The sequence below is a fragment of the Ceratotherium simum genome, chromosome 38 (assembly GCF_057802395.1).
Source record: "Ceratotherium simum simum isolate JZ-2026a chromosome 38, ASM5780239v1, whole genome shotgun sequence".
NCBI lineage: Eukaryota > Metazoa > Chordata > Mammalia > Perissodactyla > Rhinocerotidae > Ceratotherium > Ceratotherium simum.
In genome coordinates, this window is record NC_141937.1 from 3,530,682 (window position 1) to 3,547,293 (window position 16,612).

A 16,612-nucleotide genomic window follows, 5' to 3' on the forward strand; every position below is an offset into this window, starting at 1 on the left:
AGGACATACACAGATATATGGCCTAAAAAGGATTATTTCAAACCGTAAAACTCCACTTAAACATGTAGATAATGAAACTAGGTAAAATCTTCATCATAATTCCAAAATTGACCTGAGGCCATCACTAGCAACCTTAGGTGTCAGCTTGAAGTGGTTGATCTGCAAGGAGAATACTCTATCTTTACAATTCCTGGACATCCTTGAGAGCATCGCAAAGACCTGAGTAAGAAATGTCGTCTCCTGAGCGCCCTCCTCAGTTCATGTGGAGATTCACCAAGTGGGTACTGATAAAGGAGAAGAGGAAGAAGAGAAGAAAAGAAGGATAAAGAAGAGCTGAAGGAGGAAGACGAGGAGGAAGGGAAGGAGAAGGAAGAGTTGATGGCTGAAACTGAAGCGCACAAGCAGAAAAGAGGATGCCTCCAGTGAAACACTACAGCTCTAGCTGAGTAAAATTTCTTCCAGGGGTAAACATAGTAGTGATTTAATTACTGATCTTCAGCGAGGGCACTGTCTTGACCAACTTCAAGTCACGGATCAAATACTCCCACAAATGAAGAGATTATGTGAGCACGAGTGCCTGTGGTTTATCATCCAATGCGGCTTCCATAAAGAAAAGTTTCTCCCTAAGATTTAGTCATTTTAGCAAATGAAAGCAGTTCAACTCAACAAAGTATCTTTTGTGACTTAACTCCTGGCACTAAAAAAATTTGTAATTATGCAAGGTGACGGATGTTAACTAAATTTAGTGGGGTAATCGTTTTGTAATAAATACATATATCAAATCATTATGTTGTATACCTTAAACTTATACAATGTTACATGTCAATTATATCTCAATAAAACTGGGAAAAAATTAAAAATAAACTCCTGCCACTATTTTTAGACTGTGTGGAAAAAAATACCTGACCCACAAAATAGAGTTCAAGGCCAGGACTCTGGGATGCAGGTGATACAGAGAGTAGGGACTTGAATGTGCATCACGGGGGCACACGGAGACTGAGCGGGCGTGCCTGTCTCCAGATGCCCTGTGTCTTCTTCAGGGTTCTCTCCCCTCCCAATCTTGCTTTGCTTTGTGTTTGGCATCATTTTCTCCTCTTGCAGCTCAGCCTCATCCAGGCCATGATGGGATGACAGTGCCTGGCTGGTGATGACCCCAGAGTGACATGGATGGGGGAGGAGGGCAGTTCCGCAAGGAGTTGGGGGCTATTGCCAAAAGAAAGGCAGTGAGGGGGACAGGAAAACAATAGCTGTGACCTCAGCAGGTGGCAAAGCTTCACTTGAAAATTTGCCTAAATTTGGTGATTACAATACAGTATTTTATGGGCCATAATAGAGGGGGAATGTTATGAACACGAAAGCAAAAGATTAAAGATTTTTGAACATATCATATTTTCCATGCTGACTGGACACTGTGGTTTTTAGCCAAGACGGGCCAATCCCATGTTCAGTGTACACAGCCATTAAACCAATTTGACTACTAGGATTGCTTCTCATTTGGAATGATCAGGATCATGCATGCTGAACTGCTGCTCTGTGCCCGTATAAAGACACATCTTATTGTTATGTAGCTCAAAGACTTACCTCAATTGAGGCTACTTTTGCCATCAGTGCTCTGAGTCATCTGTCATGCTTGGGTGAAAGGGATGATGGGCATCTTTTTTCAGGGGCATGAAGCTGTCCACAGAACTCGAGACAAGGTTGCTGGGACTAGTATAGGCCTGTCTGTAATACCATCCCAAACCATCTTATATAGCTCCCGTCTCCATCCCCCTCTGCTTTGTCTAGTCGTCTGTGACATGAGAATGATGGTATCTATGTCCTGGGGTGATTAAGAAGATCAAACCCGGCACTGAATGTTAGGTGAGGTGACGTGACCTGGAGAAGCCAGAGGGGCAGCATCAGACGGAAGAGTGCCAGGGGGCAGCCAGCACAGAGAACAGAACTTAGGCTGGGGCGACCTGTGCTGAGAGGAAGCTGGAGGAGGGGTCCTGGAGGCAGGAGGGGGCCAGGTCAGACCGTTGGCCTTCTCTGAAAGGGTCATGTGGGGAGCTAAAAGGCAGAAATGGCCCATTATCCTCAGTCAGCCAACAGGTAGTAAATGTCCACCGTGCACGAAGGTTTTTACATACCTTACTTCTCATCCTTACAATTTGATTAGGTATCGTGGTCTTTACTAGACTGATGGGGCAAGTGAGGTGCTGAGTTAGCTGGTGACCCAGAGTGACAGGAAAGAAGAGCTGGAGCTGAAGTTTCAACCCAGAAAGACAGAGCTCCAGAATCCACACGTTCCCGTCCCACCACACTGCCGACCGCAAGGCCCTGCAGAAGTGAGAGAAAGAACTGGATTCTGTTGCTGCAATTTCTCCTAGTTTTCCACTGGAGATAATTCGAGAAAAAAAAATATGGACAAATCTGAAAGAAGGCTAAGAACTGAAATTCCCAAAGCGTGTAAAACCAGCCACGAGAGGAACCGAAACAAAGAAAGAGGAAATCGGCAATATTGTTATATATCTGATACATCACATTTATACTTAACCAGAAAATAAGAGACAGACGCAATAGCTAGCATTCTGCATAAGACACGACTCCGTCAGAATTCCAAAAAATAGCTCCTGGCACCATTAAACCAGAGAGCCCACGTAAAGAGGTACAACATGCACACATCTTAGAATTAGCAATGGGAAGTGTCACTGAAAGGGGGTCTAGGCAACGCGGTGCTGCATTTGGAATCTTAGCCTTGAAGTGCAGTGGGGACCTTGCCGCCGACTAGGTGTAAACTGATGCGGCAAGTTTCCAACTTTTTAAGTTGCAGTGGAAACCGGAGGAACATAGCTTGGCTGACAGTGTCAATAAAGTGTGGTGTTGAAGGATATTTGTAAAAAGATGTCTCGCATTTTCCTCTAAGGGCCTTCTTTCTCGGCTTACGGAATGGAGGAACAAGTGCGAACAGCGAGAAACTGCAGAACAACTACCCCAAGGCTGGGAGAAGGTGAGCTGCATGGGTCTCCTTAACACACTCTGCTGGATATTTCTGGCACCTTTCCCTTCCTCTCCCAGCTCTTTTCACAATGGGTCCCGGGTTGAGTCCAGCTGTCTCTAACCTGAGAAAAGGCCCAAGGTGTGGGAGTTCAAAGTGAAATTGAGAAGAATCAAGAGTGGAGAAGAAGAGAAAGGATGCAGACAAATGCTTTTTTCAGTCGTGAGGATAGCAGCGAAGCCTGGCTGAGCAGGTGAGGCCAAAGCCTAAGTCCCACAGATGTTCCCCCTCATTGAGGCCAGGAGTTATCTTTACCAACTTGAAGCTCCAGCCACAAAGCCAGGTATTTTGGCTTAATTTCCTAAAAGCATGTCAAGATTACATCAGCAATAGTCGATCTTCTTAGGGTTCATGTGAATTCTTGAAACTCATGGAATTTAATGAACAAACTTTCCTTCAAGGATTTATTGTCATGAATTACGAAAGCTAGAATTGGAATCTGTTTGACTTATTTATAGGCTATATTTTAAGGATGTAGGCTCCAGAATTCTCCCAAACTCAGAAGAGGGTAAAAGACACCCACCTGTAAACACATACTCATAAATGCATGGATGTGCAAACTCGCGTGGCACAGAGGCATATCCTGGCCTGTCAAGTGAGGGGGTTTGACAAGGTGCTCTTAGTGACTCATCCTAACTGTAAAATTCCATGAATGTACATGTCTAGAATCTAGGGACCAGGTTACAACCACCACCCCAACGGGGTAACACACACACTTACTAAGGCCTTTCATTTACAAAATAGATCTTATCCTATAACTAATATAGTCTAGCTTGAAGTCTGATTCTTTAAGCAAAGAATACAATGCGCATGTTTGGGGGCTGTCTGAAAGACCAGCCTCTTTCTTTCTTTCGGGTTCTCTCCTGAGCCATACTCGGCTATAGGCGTGCTGCCCAAGTGTGCTGGATCACAGCCATCACCTGGAGCTCCTGGTAAAAACGTGCGATTCCAGGGCTTTCCCCAGAGACTCTGATTTAGTTGGTCTGTGTGGGGACCCAGGAATCTGTGTTGTTATTGAGATCCCCAGATAATTCCTGTGATGCTGATGATTAGACAAACGTGGGAAATCCTGTGACCACTGGCGCCTTATTCTACCTGGCCACGGGCTGGTTCATGACCATAGCGCTCCTCCTCTGAAGCACTGAACCAGAATGAGTTCTGATTTATCTGCAAGAATTTCCTCACCAAAGCCCAAAGGGCTTGAAAGTTCGCTGCCTCATAATCACTGTCTCAGCCCTTCCATTCTCCCTGCTTTATAGTCCTACTTATTTCGTGCATTATTTTCATCTGTTTGAAATTTTCTCTAACTTGATATTCTATCGCTTGAGATTCAACTGGGTTTTACTTTAGTTTTCCAGCTCTTTCTATAGCTTTTTTTAAAAAAATAATTTCTCTTCATTTTCTTAATTTAGAGTGGTATAATTTATGTCACTATTTTTGGATTTTTAAAATATTATCTCAAATATTATGCTTGGTACCACCTTTAATTTATGCTATGCTAAATTGTATATATATATATTTTTTAAACCAGTCTTAGCCTAGGTATCTAGCTCTCTGTCAGATATTATCGCTAGATCTCTAGTGGCGATATTTAATGAGATATTAGCATTATCTCATTAACTAATTTATACTGGAAGACCAAGACAGAGAAAGCTAAGTATTTATAGCATTCCCAGAATATTTTGACATGCATCCAAAAGCACTGTAAATGCAAATAGGTAACGTTATAAATCTAAAAGTGCTAGATTTACTCACCATAAGAAACAATACAGCATACACCTACCATATGTAATACACTGATCTGTTCATTAGAGACAGAAAGAGGGATAAGTACCCATCCATGACAGTTTTAAATTCTAGCTACGGAGGTAAGATAAGAATATAAAAAAGTAAAAATAAATCATTTCTTTCAGAACAAGATTCTTTGTAAATCAGACAGGAAGGATTCCCGGAGTAAGATCTACCTTAGCCGCCTGTATCAGATGTATTCTGCTTCTCTTGCTAACATGGAGTTCTCCAGGAGGTAGGTTCCTCTCTGAAGCATATATGGATGCCTATTTTAAATATGTCTTTGTATAGTCATATTCGCAGTCTTTTCACAGATATGTGGAAGAACGACCACTCTACAAAATGGTATCAAAACCATTTCCCAGTAAAAGAAGCATCATAAAGTCTAATCAAGAAGAAAGAAACTGGCATAGTGTGAATCTGAAACGTAAAGTAAGGGAACTCCTGTCATCTGCTATTGTCGGGGTCTGTAGGAAGTAGAGATGGAGAAAAGGGGTTATCTTTTATTATCTTTGAGGATTATATAACAATTCCCTCAAGACCGGAAATTGTTGAATCATCTTACTCATACAAGTGTGAATTCAGCATTGCACCTACCAGATACGCACACCCTGGAGAACAGAGCTGCGCCTCCCCAGCCACCATGGAGCATGAGAGCGTGCCCCTCTGTGAGCAGTGTGCCCCAATGCTGGGCACAGGGTAGGTGCGCAGTCAAAATGGGCACGATGGCATAATTGCTGGATAAGGCAAAAACAAAACCAAATATTAAGAAGACATTAATAATGGCAAAAGAGAGGCATAGAGACAGAGGAGAGAAGTTTTCAAAACCTCTACCTCCACCCTAACCCTGTGCCTTTGGAAGCTCTGCATTCTACCACTGAGCACTGTCCCAGGCCCAGTGCTGGTGCCTTATGTACCATCTAATGTTCAGGAAACCTTACCAGGTGGGTGCCGTTACAGAGAAGGGGACTCAGGCTCAGCACATTGGTTCACCTGGTTAGGGTCAGGTTAGTGGTGGAGGTACAATCGACCTCTGGTCTGCTGACTTTAGATCCCCATGGAGTGTACCCTCTGTGTGCTTTTCCTCACCTGTGTGAAAAGGTAGGCATTGGTCTCCTCCTTTCCTTAAGACTGAACAGGTACACAGGTGCACAGAGCCCAGTACGTGAGCCAAGGTCACGCCCCGAGTGGTGGGACTTGAACTTGGATCATCTGGCCCCAAGTCCGCCGTCTTCAGCTCCCGTGAGCGAGCAGAGTACTGGGATGCACAGCGCTGGTGGGAGGACTGGGATGGGGGGATATGACTGGGGGTTTGGGGATACGGCGGTAGGGAGCTTTCTTTAGAGCCCAAAGAAACAAGGTCACCTCGGAATTAGGATGAGTTAAGATGGTGACAACCAACTCTAAAACTGGGGCCTTTTCCAACAAAGAATTTGCGAGTTGCACCAGTCCGTTCAAATGTCTTCCTGGATATGTACCAGGCAGATGGGGCATTACGACAGAGTCAAGAGCCTTGTTCAAATTGAAGGCCACCTTCTTTTCTCCAGAAACTGACACCCTGAGCACCCTGCACCCCGAGATTCCCTCCAGGATGTTGCCCATGAAGCCATTTAACAGAACGTCCAGCTGGAAGAATCCTGTAGATTCTTGCAGCAAAGGAGTGACTTTCTGGTCATTTGCAGGGAAAAGTGTCTCCCTTTTAGTGGCCAATTCAGGCCCCAGCTATTAGCATTTGAATCAGGCAGCCCTGCTGTTTTGATTGAAGAGAGAAACCCAGCCTTTGTTGTTGCAATTTAGGGGCGTAAGTCGTTTTCTATCCTCCTTTAATCAGTTCAAATAGTTGGGGAGATAGCAATATATAGGAAAAGTGTGGTCTGGCCTTGGAAATGCAAATATGGCTCCTGTCCTGAAGATTCCCGTCAAGCCCCTGATCCCGTGTGTGACAGCTCCGTGAGATCTGGTGGGCTCGCTTGGCTGACGGTCCTTCTGATCAGAAATTGGCTGAACGTCTTCAAAATAGTCTCTTTGTTTGGATTAAACCAATCCAAATAATCATGGAAACACAGCGGGACTGGATTGAAACGCTGATGGGCAAAGTCTTCTCTTCCATCCGCTGATCCGCGTTTCCTGCAAGACAGGAATGAAGGCGGAAGCCGTGTAGCTGATCCAAGGGTGGCATGCGGAACAGTCTGTGAAGTCAAGGCCCCTTAGCTGCTCGGAGCACTTTATAATATTTAATTTACACCCTTAGGAGACATCCTATTCAAGTTTGTAGCTGATAAAAACTGCAAAATTTTAAGTTTAAAAAGATAGAAGACTGTTTTCAAAAATCCTCAGTTTGCTTCCTTCTTTTGGTTTGCATCAATTTTCTTATATTGTGTACATAGACATGTGGAGATTTAGGATTCTTAGAATTGCAGATGACTAAGGAAAACCCATTTGGGGAAAAAAATCTTTGCAAAGTTGATGTGTTTGCAGCCAAACTCAGAACAAAGTTTAGCCAACTTTGTTTATTTTTGCACACTGATACTTGGGCAGAGGGCTGGAAATGTGCAGGATGCTCCTCTCAGCCCATCAGGGGCTTCAGTTCCTGGACCAAATGGAGGATGACTAGGTTGACAGTATCCTCATTGAGCATCAACCAAAGGTTCCTGTAAGCACCCAGAGGTTTCGTGAGCCCGGAGGCCCCAGCACAGGGGAGGTGCCCAGGACCCCCTCAGGCTCCATCTAGGAAGGACCTCTGATGACAGTGACTCTGCAGCCTGTCATGCTCTGCCCTGCACATTCAGAGACAGCCAACAGGCAGACGCGTCTCCCTGCTTGGCCCAAGACCAGATTCAGCAACAACATGAACCTGCTCGTGGCATTAAACTGCACCTTCAGAGGGCACCCATGCACACCCAACCACATTTTGCTTACTAAGTTGAAATATTGGCTAGTGTCCTTTCCCCTGCTCCCTGTTTAGATGACAGGGAAATTCCCTCCTCTGAGACTGAGTTTGACCCACTCTCTTTAGCTCCTCCCTCTTGTCACCTAATCTGTCACCTCTTCCAGGAGGCATTCCAGAATTTATCTCCCTCATCACTAGCTCTTGCCTCAGCTGGGGCTGAAATTACCCTTCCTCGAGTCACAGTCTGTAGCTGTTTGAGCTCTATAAATGCCTCAAAGGCAGGTACCGCATCCTCTAATTATTGTGGACCCTCCTGTAGGCCTGAGTACTTTCCCAAGAAAAGCAATTTGTCAAACAGCTGTTCCCCAGGAGCTGATGAAAGGCTGTGTTTGTTTCTGCCTTGGTGTTTGCTGTATCATGTGTACGGGGACAAATGGCAGGCAGGGCGTTCAGGCACCTGTCTCATCCCAGTGGGAAAGGGCACCCGTGCTGGGGCAGCTCACAGTTGCCTCTCCTCTGCCTGCGGGTGCCCCCAGCCCTGCTCAGAGCCCCCCAGGGCCTTGCTGTCGGCTCACCCACAGGGGCCGCACCCACAGAGGCCTCACCCCGTACTTTGCTTCAGCTGTTGTGGCCTCACCGGGAGAAGCAACGTGGAAAGGAAGGATGAAGTCCCCTGGGACCTAGCCCAGGGCCACCTTTGGTGGTGGGTGACACTGGACACTGGTGGCTCTAGCGTCTGTGTCCCCAAAAATAAACCAACGACAACAATCATTATTCTGTGTTCTCACAGCGCTGTCGTGAGAGCCAAGTGAGAGCGTGTGGGGTCTGCAGTTGCCACTACAGGCGTTATATGGAGGGAGACATTCTGACAGCTGTCACTGTGGGGTCCATGATTTGACCCAAGGGTAACCCACAGGTCCCCAGCCTCCAGGGCTGGTGGAGGCCTGAAGGGAATTCCCCATGAGACACACAGCGTCCTGGCCTCTGTCCCCAACATCCCCGGGCAGCCCAGGATGCTGGTGAGGCGCGGGGCGGGGACAGTGCAGTGATGAATGTTGCATCTATTATTAGCCTTGAGAGAGAAGTGGCAGCTAGTGACCCTGTTCTAGGCACTGTGCCAGCTTCCCTGTGGACATGTATGTCACTCTGTCCTTCTCACGGCCCTCTGAGTCATTAAGTGTTCTCGTCACGTACTGCAGATCAGGAAACAGGCTCGGAGGCTGGTGAGCACTCGTGTTCACAGCCGGCAAGCAGCCTGCAGGAGGTGGAAATCGTCGCCCCGAACCTGGGGCATCCTTTCAGCCATGGGCACTCCTTCGGCCCCAAACTTTCTGGGTTGAGGCCCATTTTAGGCCAGGTTTTATTTTTAATATTCTGTAGGAGCAAAAGGAAAACGTAGTTTCATGGGCTGAAATAATGGGTGGACTTCATATGCTTCATACAAAATCCGTATAATTCCCCCACACGTGAATGCAGCCTGGAAAGGCTTTCTTCACCCGTGGCTTGCCATTGTTTCCTTCAAGATGAATACAAGCCAAAGGCTTCCAGCAAGAAAAATTACTGAGGGCGTTACAACGCAGTACTGTGTGTTCAAGGAGTGTGAGCCCGACAGCTTGCTTCTGTATTTGCTTTTCTCTGTTTGGTGCTACCCTGAGCAGCCTGCTGGAGAGAAACGGCCAGTTTGCAGACGTGGACGGAGAGGGCAGAGTCGGAGGGCTGGTCAGTACTGTCTCGGTCTGGGAGCTGCACAGGGAGGCTCTGTCCTCAGATCTGGGGGGATGTGGGCAAGGGGCGGGCCGTGGGGAGCTGACTGTGAATGCACAGAACCCTCCCTGCTGCGTGTCAGCAGGCTGTGCAGTGAAAGTCCTGGCGCATATAGGAGGGCTGCCTGTAAGATGTGGCCACCATTTAGAATTAAGGACAAAGACGCGTTCCATTCTTACTGAACTGCGTTTCCATTCTTGATCTTGATGTTGTGACCAGAGGACAGAGAGGTTAATTTTGGTTTTGAAGAAATAAAAATCTAATCTTGAGTCGAACCTAAAAACAAAATGAAACCAAAATAGCACCTGCCTTTCTGTGGTCTGATTTTCCTTTCCCTTCCCTCCATGCCACGGTACTGCCCAGCAAAGCCACCACTCCATGGGCGATCATAGACGAGATGAGCTCACAGAGTATTACAGGGACATAAATAGTATTTCTTAGCAATAAGGTACTATCTTCTAAAATATCAAATACTACATAATGAAAAAATTTTAAATATGAATAAATAAACATATATTTTAATGATCATTGCTAGTCCAACTTTACCAAATTCTGTTATAAAAATCATTTCTCATAGTATTCTGAATGTAATGAAAACAATAACAACAAAAAATGACAGTGATGTTTTGCTTCCGAAAGCTGGATCATGTGTTCCTGGGCGGACACAGGCCGCGAGGAGCGCAGCCCTCGGAGAGGAGCGAGGAGGCCGGGCAGCCAGGTGGTCAGCAGCCCGAAGCACTGCCTCCCTTCAGCTTCCTGAAATGCGACGGCCCAGCCAGCAGGAAAAGAGCTGCCAGTCAGAAAACAAGAAGACACCAAGAGGCTTTGTGTGGCGTGTGAGTACACTAGAAAAATGCCAGAAATGAGAAATATTGCAGAGAATCCCAGCTGCAGTTTTGGAGGAGAATCTGGCCATGGGAGGGTAAAGGTAATTGAGAACTAAGAAACCTGAATGCCAGATTGAGTGTGGCAGGCTCCTATGTTAGATCTCAGCCCAAATACCACTTTCTCCGGGAATCCTTCCAGGATGCCCCTAGGTGAAGGTGGGTACCCACACTGTGCTCCGCCCTTCCTCATCCTTCCTATCACGGCATTTTCCTCCACTTCATCACTGTGGACCCGCGGGTCCATGAATGGTCATTGGCTTGTCTTTCTGCTCGTCTCTCCTGCCGCCCTCCACCATGTTGGATGCCCAGCCAGGGGACAGGGGCTGACTTGCTCTCCAAAGTGCCTCCCACTTCTGGGATGGTAACTGTCGCACAGCAGGAGCTCAATTAATTTTTCCCAAATGAATGAATAAATGAGTTCCTTCTGGTTCAGTTTTCCATCTATAGAATCTATATGATGCCCACTTCTCGCCTTCTCATGCCGAGGCAGAATGGCTTCGTAGGCGTTGCAGGACACACCTGATTCAGCTCCTGCCTGTGCCTTTCTACCTGCGTGACCTTAGTCAATGAGTACAAGAATATCCACTCTAGGGTTGTTGCGAGGACTAAATTCAGTGATGTAGATAAGATGCTTTCCACAACGCCTGGCACATGGTATGAGCTCTTTGAATGTCGAGTTCTTTGTGCAGGATGAGTTACATCCATTCAGACAGCAGTTATGCTAAATGTCCACTGTATGATGGAGCACATCTTCTATGCCGGGCACCTTACATCCATTCCCATTAACCTCACATGAAGGGGAAAGGGAAGCTCCAGGGCTGCCAGCTGAAGCAGCATTGGTGAGTCTGCCTCCAACTAGGGAGAAACCCAATTGCAGCCTGGTCTCTGATTATGCTTGGTTGCGTTTGTGGGACAGTTGTTTTTAGTGTTAGAGCAATTTGACGTGGCATGATAGAGCCTTCAAGACAAGACACCAGGATTCGGTCTCTTATCACTTAGGTGTCTTGTCAATCACCACTTTTGTTTTTGGAGACCTTTCCAGCAGAGTGAAATGAACAGAGTTAATATTTTAATTAATGCACCTTGCACTTTAAAGCATAACCATCTTACTCTCTTACCATAAAGATGCAGTATAGCACAGAGACAGGTGACTTTTAGAGAGCCCGAGAAAGCGGCACACACTCATTGCTGGTCGAGGGCTGGTGAGGAGTTAGAAGTTCCCCTCCATTCCAGGCCAACCCTGCTTTCTGCCCTCCAAAAAGGTCACAGATGCTTTTCTTCTGGGCACCCATGTGTACACCCATACTGCAGACAGGACAGGATCGTCTGACACGGGTTGTTGTCTAGTCTCTGTTTCCCGGGTAGCCCTCAGATTTGATTGATTTATAGATGTTTTGTAGATATTAACTTCAAGCCAAAACATATAGCAGATGTAAAGTCATGAGTCATTAATTGGATTTTCTTACAAGTTGCAATAGAGATGATATTTTTCCTGCACACACACACGGACACGCACACATACATATGTGCACACATACACCTTTGTCAATAGTGATTTGTTTTCATTGCCAACTGGTTTTGGTGAAGATTAGCTTGTCTTACTAGAAGCAGATGCTGTTTTATTTAGCCAATAGTATCTGTGGCTCTCAAAACATCTTCCAAAGCAGAGTTGTTGAGTATGAAATGCTAATCCATATGCTTTATTTCCAAAATTTTGAAGAACATTTCCACAATTTCCCCAGTGGTCAGAATTTCCAGTTTGAGATATAATAGCGTTATGGATTCACATGATCAGGACTAGAGGTAGGGATATTGGTAAGTGTGGATGTATATGCAATGAAAACTTTACAAGCGAAACAGGCTTCCAAGAGCCACTGAATGGGGAAATCTACTGGCAAACTTATGGTAGATAGAGGTGCTTAACATAAGGTTCATAAGCTGACGGGGATGTAAACCCCTTAAAATATGTTGTATGTGATTATGTACATATGATTTGCTTGGAGAAAGGATTCATGGGGTGTTTTGTTTTTTGTTTTTGTGTGTGTGTGTGAGGAGATCAGCCCTATGCTAACCTCTGCCAATCCTCTTGTTTTGCTGAGGAAGACTGGCCTTGGGCTAACATCCGTGCCCATCTTCCTCCACTTTATATGGGACGCCGCCACAGCATGGCTTGCCAAGCAGTGCGTCGGTGCTTGCCCGGGATCTGAACCGGGGAACCCCGGGCCACTGCAGCGGAGAGCACGCACTTAACCGCTTGCACCACCGGGCCAGCCCCGGGGTGTGTTTTTTTAATTAGATTTTTAAGGAAATCTGTGATCCAAAAAAGGTTAATGTCATGAGGTTCAAGGAAATGGAAAAAACCTTATATTTGCAGAAAAAATATGCATTGCTATTAACATCATTTTAAGAGTTTATGTATAGAAAAAATACTTTAAATACAATCTTTTTTTTTTAAATAATTTTATTTATTTATTTATTTTTTCCCCCAAAGCCCCAGTAGATAGTTGTGTCATAGCTGCACGTCCTTCTAGTTGCTGTATGTGGGACGCGGCCTCAGCATGTCTGGAGAAGCGGTGCGTCGGTGCCCGCCCAGATCCGAACCTGGGCCGCCAGCAGTGGAGCGCGAGCACTTAACCGCTAAGCCACTGGGCCGGCCCTAAATACAATCTTTAAGAGAAGTCTCTCTCTCTCTCTTCCTTTAGGATTAACCTTCCAGAACACACGATGGGTGAACCTGCTTCTCTTGGGATGACCAGACCACCGCTGACTCTGGAACAAGCAATTCAGATGCACAGAGTTGTGGTTGGCTGTTTTTTCTCTGCCTAGGCTTAGAGGGTGTGGTTCCCCAGGAGATCAAGAACAAATTGGAGTGGCAGTGAAAGCAGGAGACACTGGAGGACAGGAGGTTGTGGTCAGAGCAGGATACTGAGTCAGAGCAGCTTTGGGCAACGCCCAAAGGCCAGAGGGAGAGCGCTCGCCCCTGGTGGAGTGGGGGTGAAGGCCTCTGGGATTTCAGTGCTGGAGAGTTAGCTGGGTCAGCAGCCCAAAGAGATGGAGACTCCTGGGAGAAGGGCAGGAATAGGGGAAGGTGAATTGTTTCCTAATTCCTTAGTGAATTACAGCAAATGGCCCAGAATGAGAGTTATAAGAGGTGTTGGGTGGCACATCCCCAAGGCATTTTCTCTTTAGAGTTTTTATATATAGTTTTCCTCTTTTCTTCATTTAGGAGGCTAAGACGGCAAGGAGATATTGGACCAACTACATGGATTAAGAATAAGACTGTAGCATCCTACCTAGATGAAGGGGATGAAGAAACGTTGAAACTCCCAAAGGAACAATTAAATGGCAGATTTCTTTTTCTGTAATTCAAAGTGATGATAAGCAATGATGACACCATCAAGTAATTAATATATTCACTAAAAATGTGACATTTTCCACGTGGAAACCCAGAACTGTGAATGAGAACAAATAGAAATAAGAGTTACAGAGAATTGAGATAATGGAAATTATCAGATACAGAAATACAATAAGTATGATTGATATGGTTAAAGAAATTTTAGGGCCGGCCCCGTGGCTTAGCAGTTAAGTGCGTGCGCTCCACTGCTGGCGGCCCGGGTTCGGATCCCGGGCGCGCACCGACGCACCGCTTCTCCGACCATGCTGAGGCCGCGTCCCACATACAGCAACTAGAAGGATGTGCAGCTATGACACAACTATCTACTGTGGCTTTGGGGGGAAAAATAAAATAAATCTTTAAAAAAAAATTTTAAAAAGAAATTTTAAATTATGAGTAAGGAGACCATAAAAATGAATCAAAGATGTTTGAAAAAGAATGAAATAAAGCTTTTAGAGTAGAAACATGTAACAAATAAAAATAAATATTCAACGAGTGGGTTAAAGAGTAGATTAGGCATACTTGAAGATAGAATTAGGGAACTATGTAGACCAAAAGGAATTATTCAAAATACAGCTCAGAAAAACAAGGTGATGGAACATGTAACAGTGGGGTTAAGGGACACAGAGGCTACAGTGAAAAAGTCAAACATACGTTTAATTACAATTCTAGGTAGGAGGAATAATCGAGGGAGTGGGGAAGAAGCAATATTTGAAGAAAAAATTTAAAAATTCCAGAATTGATGAAAGACATCAATCCTTGGATTTGAGGATCCCAAAGAATCACAAGAGCAATAAATAAAAAAGAACAGCAAGTGTAAAGTCGAGTTCTTTAAAGAAGCCAGAGAGAAAAGATAGGACACTTACAAAGGAGTAAATTTGGAAATATGGATGACATCTCCATAGCAACTGTGGACAAACTCCTAGCAAATTATTTCAGTGAGAAGAATAGAAAACCCAGAGAGTCCTACAATTATTAAATAAGTTGAATCCATGGTTTAAAAACCTTCCCACAAATAAAACAAGAAAACTCTAGGCCCCTGTGGTAGCACTGGTGAATTCTGTACAAATATTTCAGGAAGACATAATGCAATTTTCATATATGAACTCTTCCAGAAATGGAAGAAGAGAGCGCATCCCCCAACTCTTTTTGTGAAGCCGGCATAACCCGGACGGAAAAATACAGGCTAATCTCATTCAGGAACGTAGCTGGAAAATTCTTAAACAAAATATTAACAAATTGAACCTAGTAATATATTGTTTATTTCAATAATTTCTGCTAATAAAAATAATAGCAAATTATGAATGAGAGAAATTCCTTAATCTGTTAGTGTATTTAAAAAAATATTTGTAAAAAAATAATATAGTTAATGGTGAAATATTGAAGCCTTTCCTTTTGAAGTTGGGAACAACAGAAGAATGCCTATTTTCCCATCTTTATTCAAGTTGTACTGGTAAGTTTGACAAGTATAATAGGCAAGAAAAAGAAATAAAAGCTATAAAGTTTACAAAAGATAGAAAACTTTTTTAATAGAAAAATCCCAAAGAAAACAAGCAAGAAAATATTTATCATAACTTTCTGGAAAATAATTAACTTTAAAAGGGAGGGAGGGGTTTGTGATTGGAGGGAGAACCTCTTGGTTGCTGGAGATGTGCTATTGTTTGACCTGGGCGGCGGTTGCTAAGTGTTTGCTTTATAATGAGATTTTATATGAGATTTATATGAGATTTTATGATGTGATAAAAATGTTTACATAAAAATTTTATAATTTTATGAAAAAATTTTTAAAAGATTCTATTTACCATAGCAATAAAGTTGATTAGGATTAAATTTGAAAAAATATATAAGTCCTTTATGAAAAAGTTATGAAACGTTTATTGAGAGACATTAAAAAAGAACTAAATAAAAGGAGGCATCATGCTCACGGATAGACATACTATATATTTAAAAGGTGTCAGTTCTCCCCAATCTGATCCTTAGATTTAATGCAATTTCAATAAGTTTTCATGGACCTTGCCAGGCTAATTCTTAAGTATATGTAGGAGAGCAAGTGGCCGTAACAAGGATGACATACTGGAACAGAAGACAGTAAAGGCTGGGTGCTTGTCCTACATGACATCAGGCCCTACTTTAAAGCTATGTAGCAATTAAAATGGTGCTTTATTGTGCAAGGGTAGATAAAAGCATCAATGCATTAGAATAAAGAGCCCAAAATCATATGTAGAATGGAAACTATTTATGGCAGATTTGTTGCTGATCTTTGGTGAAACAGTGGATGATTAAATGGTGCTTGGACAATTGGTTTTCTACATTGAGATTGGATCTCCATCTCATCTGATGCACAGCAGTCAGTTCTATGTGGATTCAAGTCATAAACGTCAAAAGGCAGAGCTATACAACTTTAATAATACAGGAGACTATCATCTTCGGGGTAGGAATGGCTCTCTTAAACAAAGGCACAAAAAGCGTAAAATGGAAAGGAAAAGTGTGATAAATTTGACTATATCAAAATTGAAAATTTCTGTCCACAAAAGCACATCACCAAGGACGTGCAAAGACTAGTCACAAAGAGGGAGAATGTGTTGTTATTTATAAAATGGACAAACGATTAGTACCAGCATCTTAAAAGAACTCCTGTAATTGAATTTTAAAAAAAGATTCAACGTGATACTCAGAATCTTTAGTAATCAGGAAAATGCTATTTAAAACCATGACATTCTTTTTTATACCCATTAGATTGGAAAAATTATAAAATTCAACAATATTAAGTGTTGGCCAGGATGCAAAGTGAGGGAAACTTACATAGTGCAGGTGGCATGCAAATTTGGTGCAACCTCTTTGGAAAACAATTT

At 43.9% G+C, this 16,612-nt stretch overlaps 1 protein-coding gene across 1 annotated transcript in view; it reads left to right on the forward strand.

The window, feature by feature from the left end:
• Positions 1 to 13,924, forward strand: part of LOC147912234 (uncharacterized) — an 86,446-nt gene extending 72,522 nt beyond the window's left edge. The window contains exons 10-15 of the mRNA XM_087424957.1: positions 2,906 to 2,989; positions 4,951 to 5,060; positions 9,374 to 9,434; positions 10,119 to 10,315; positions 13,069 to 13,168; positions 13,593 to 13,924. Of these exons, the coding sequence (XP_087281083.1) occupies positions 2,906 to 2,989; positions 4,951 to 5,060; positions 9,374 to 9,434; positions 10,119 to 10,315; positions 13,069 to 13,168; positions 13,593 to 13,637 (597 nt within the window). The 3' untranslated portion in view covers positions 13,638 to 13,924. The remainder of the gene's footprint in view (positions 1 to 2,905; positions 2,990 to 4,950; positions 5,061 to 9,373; positions 9,435 to 10,118; positions 10,316 to 13,068; positions 13,169 to 13,592) is intronic.
• Positions 13,925 to 16,612: the final 2,688 nt, after the last annotated feature.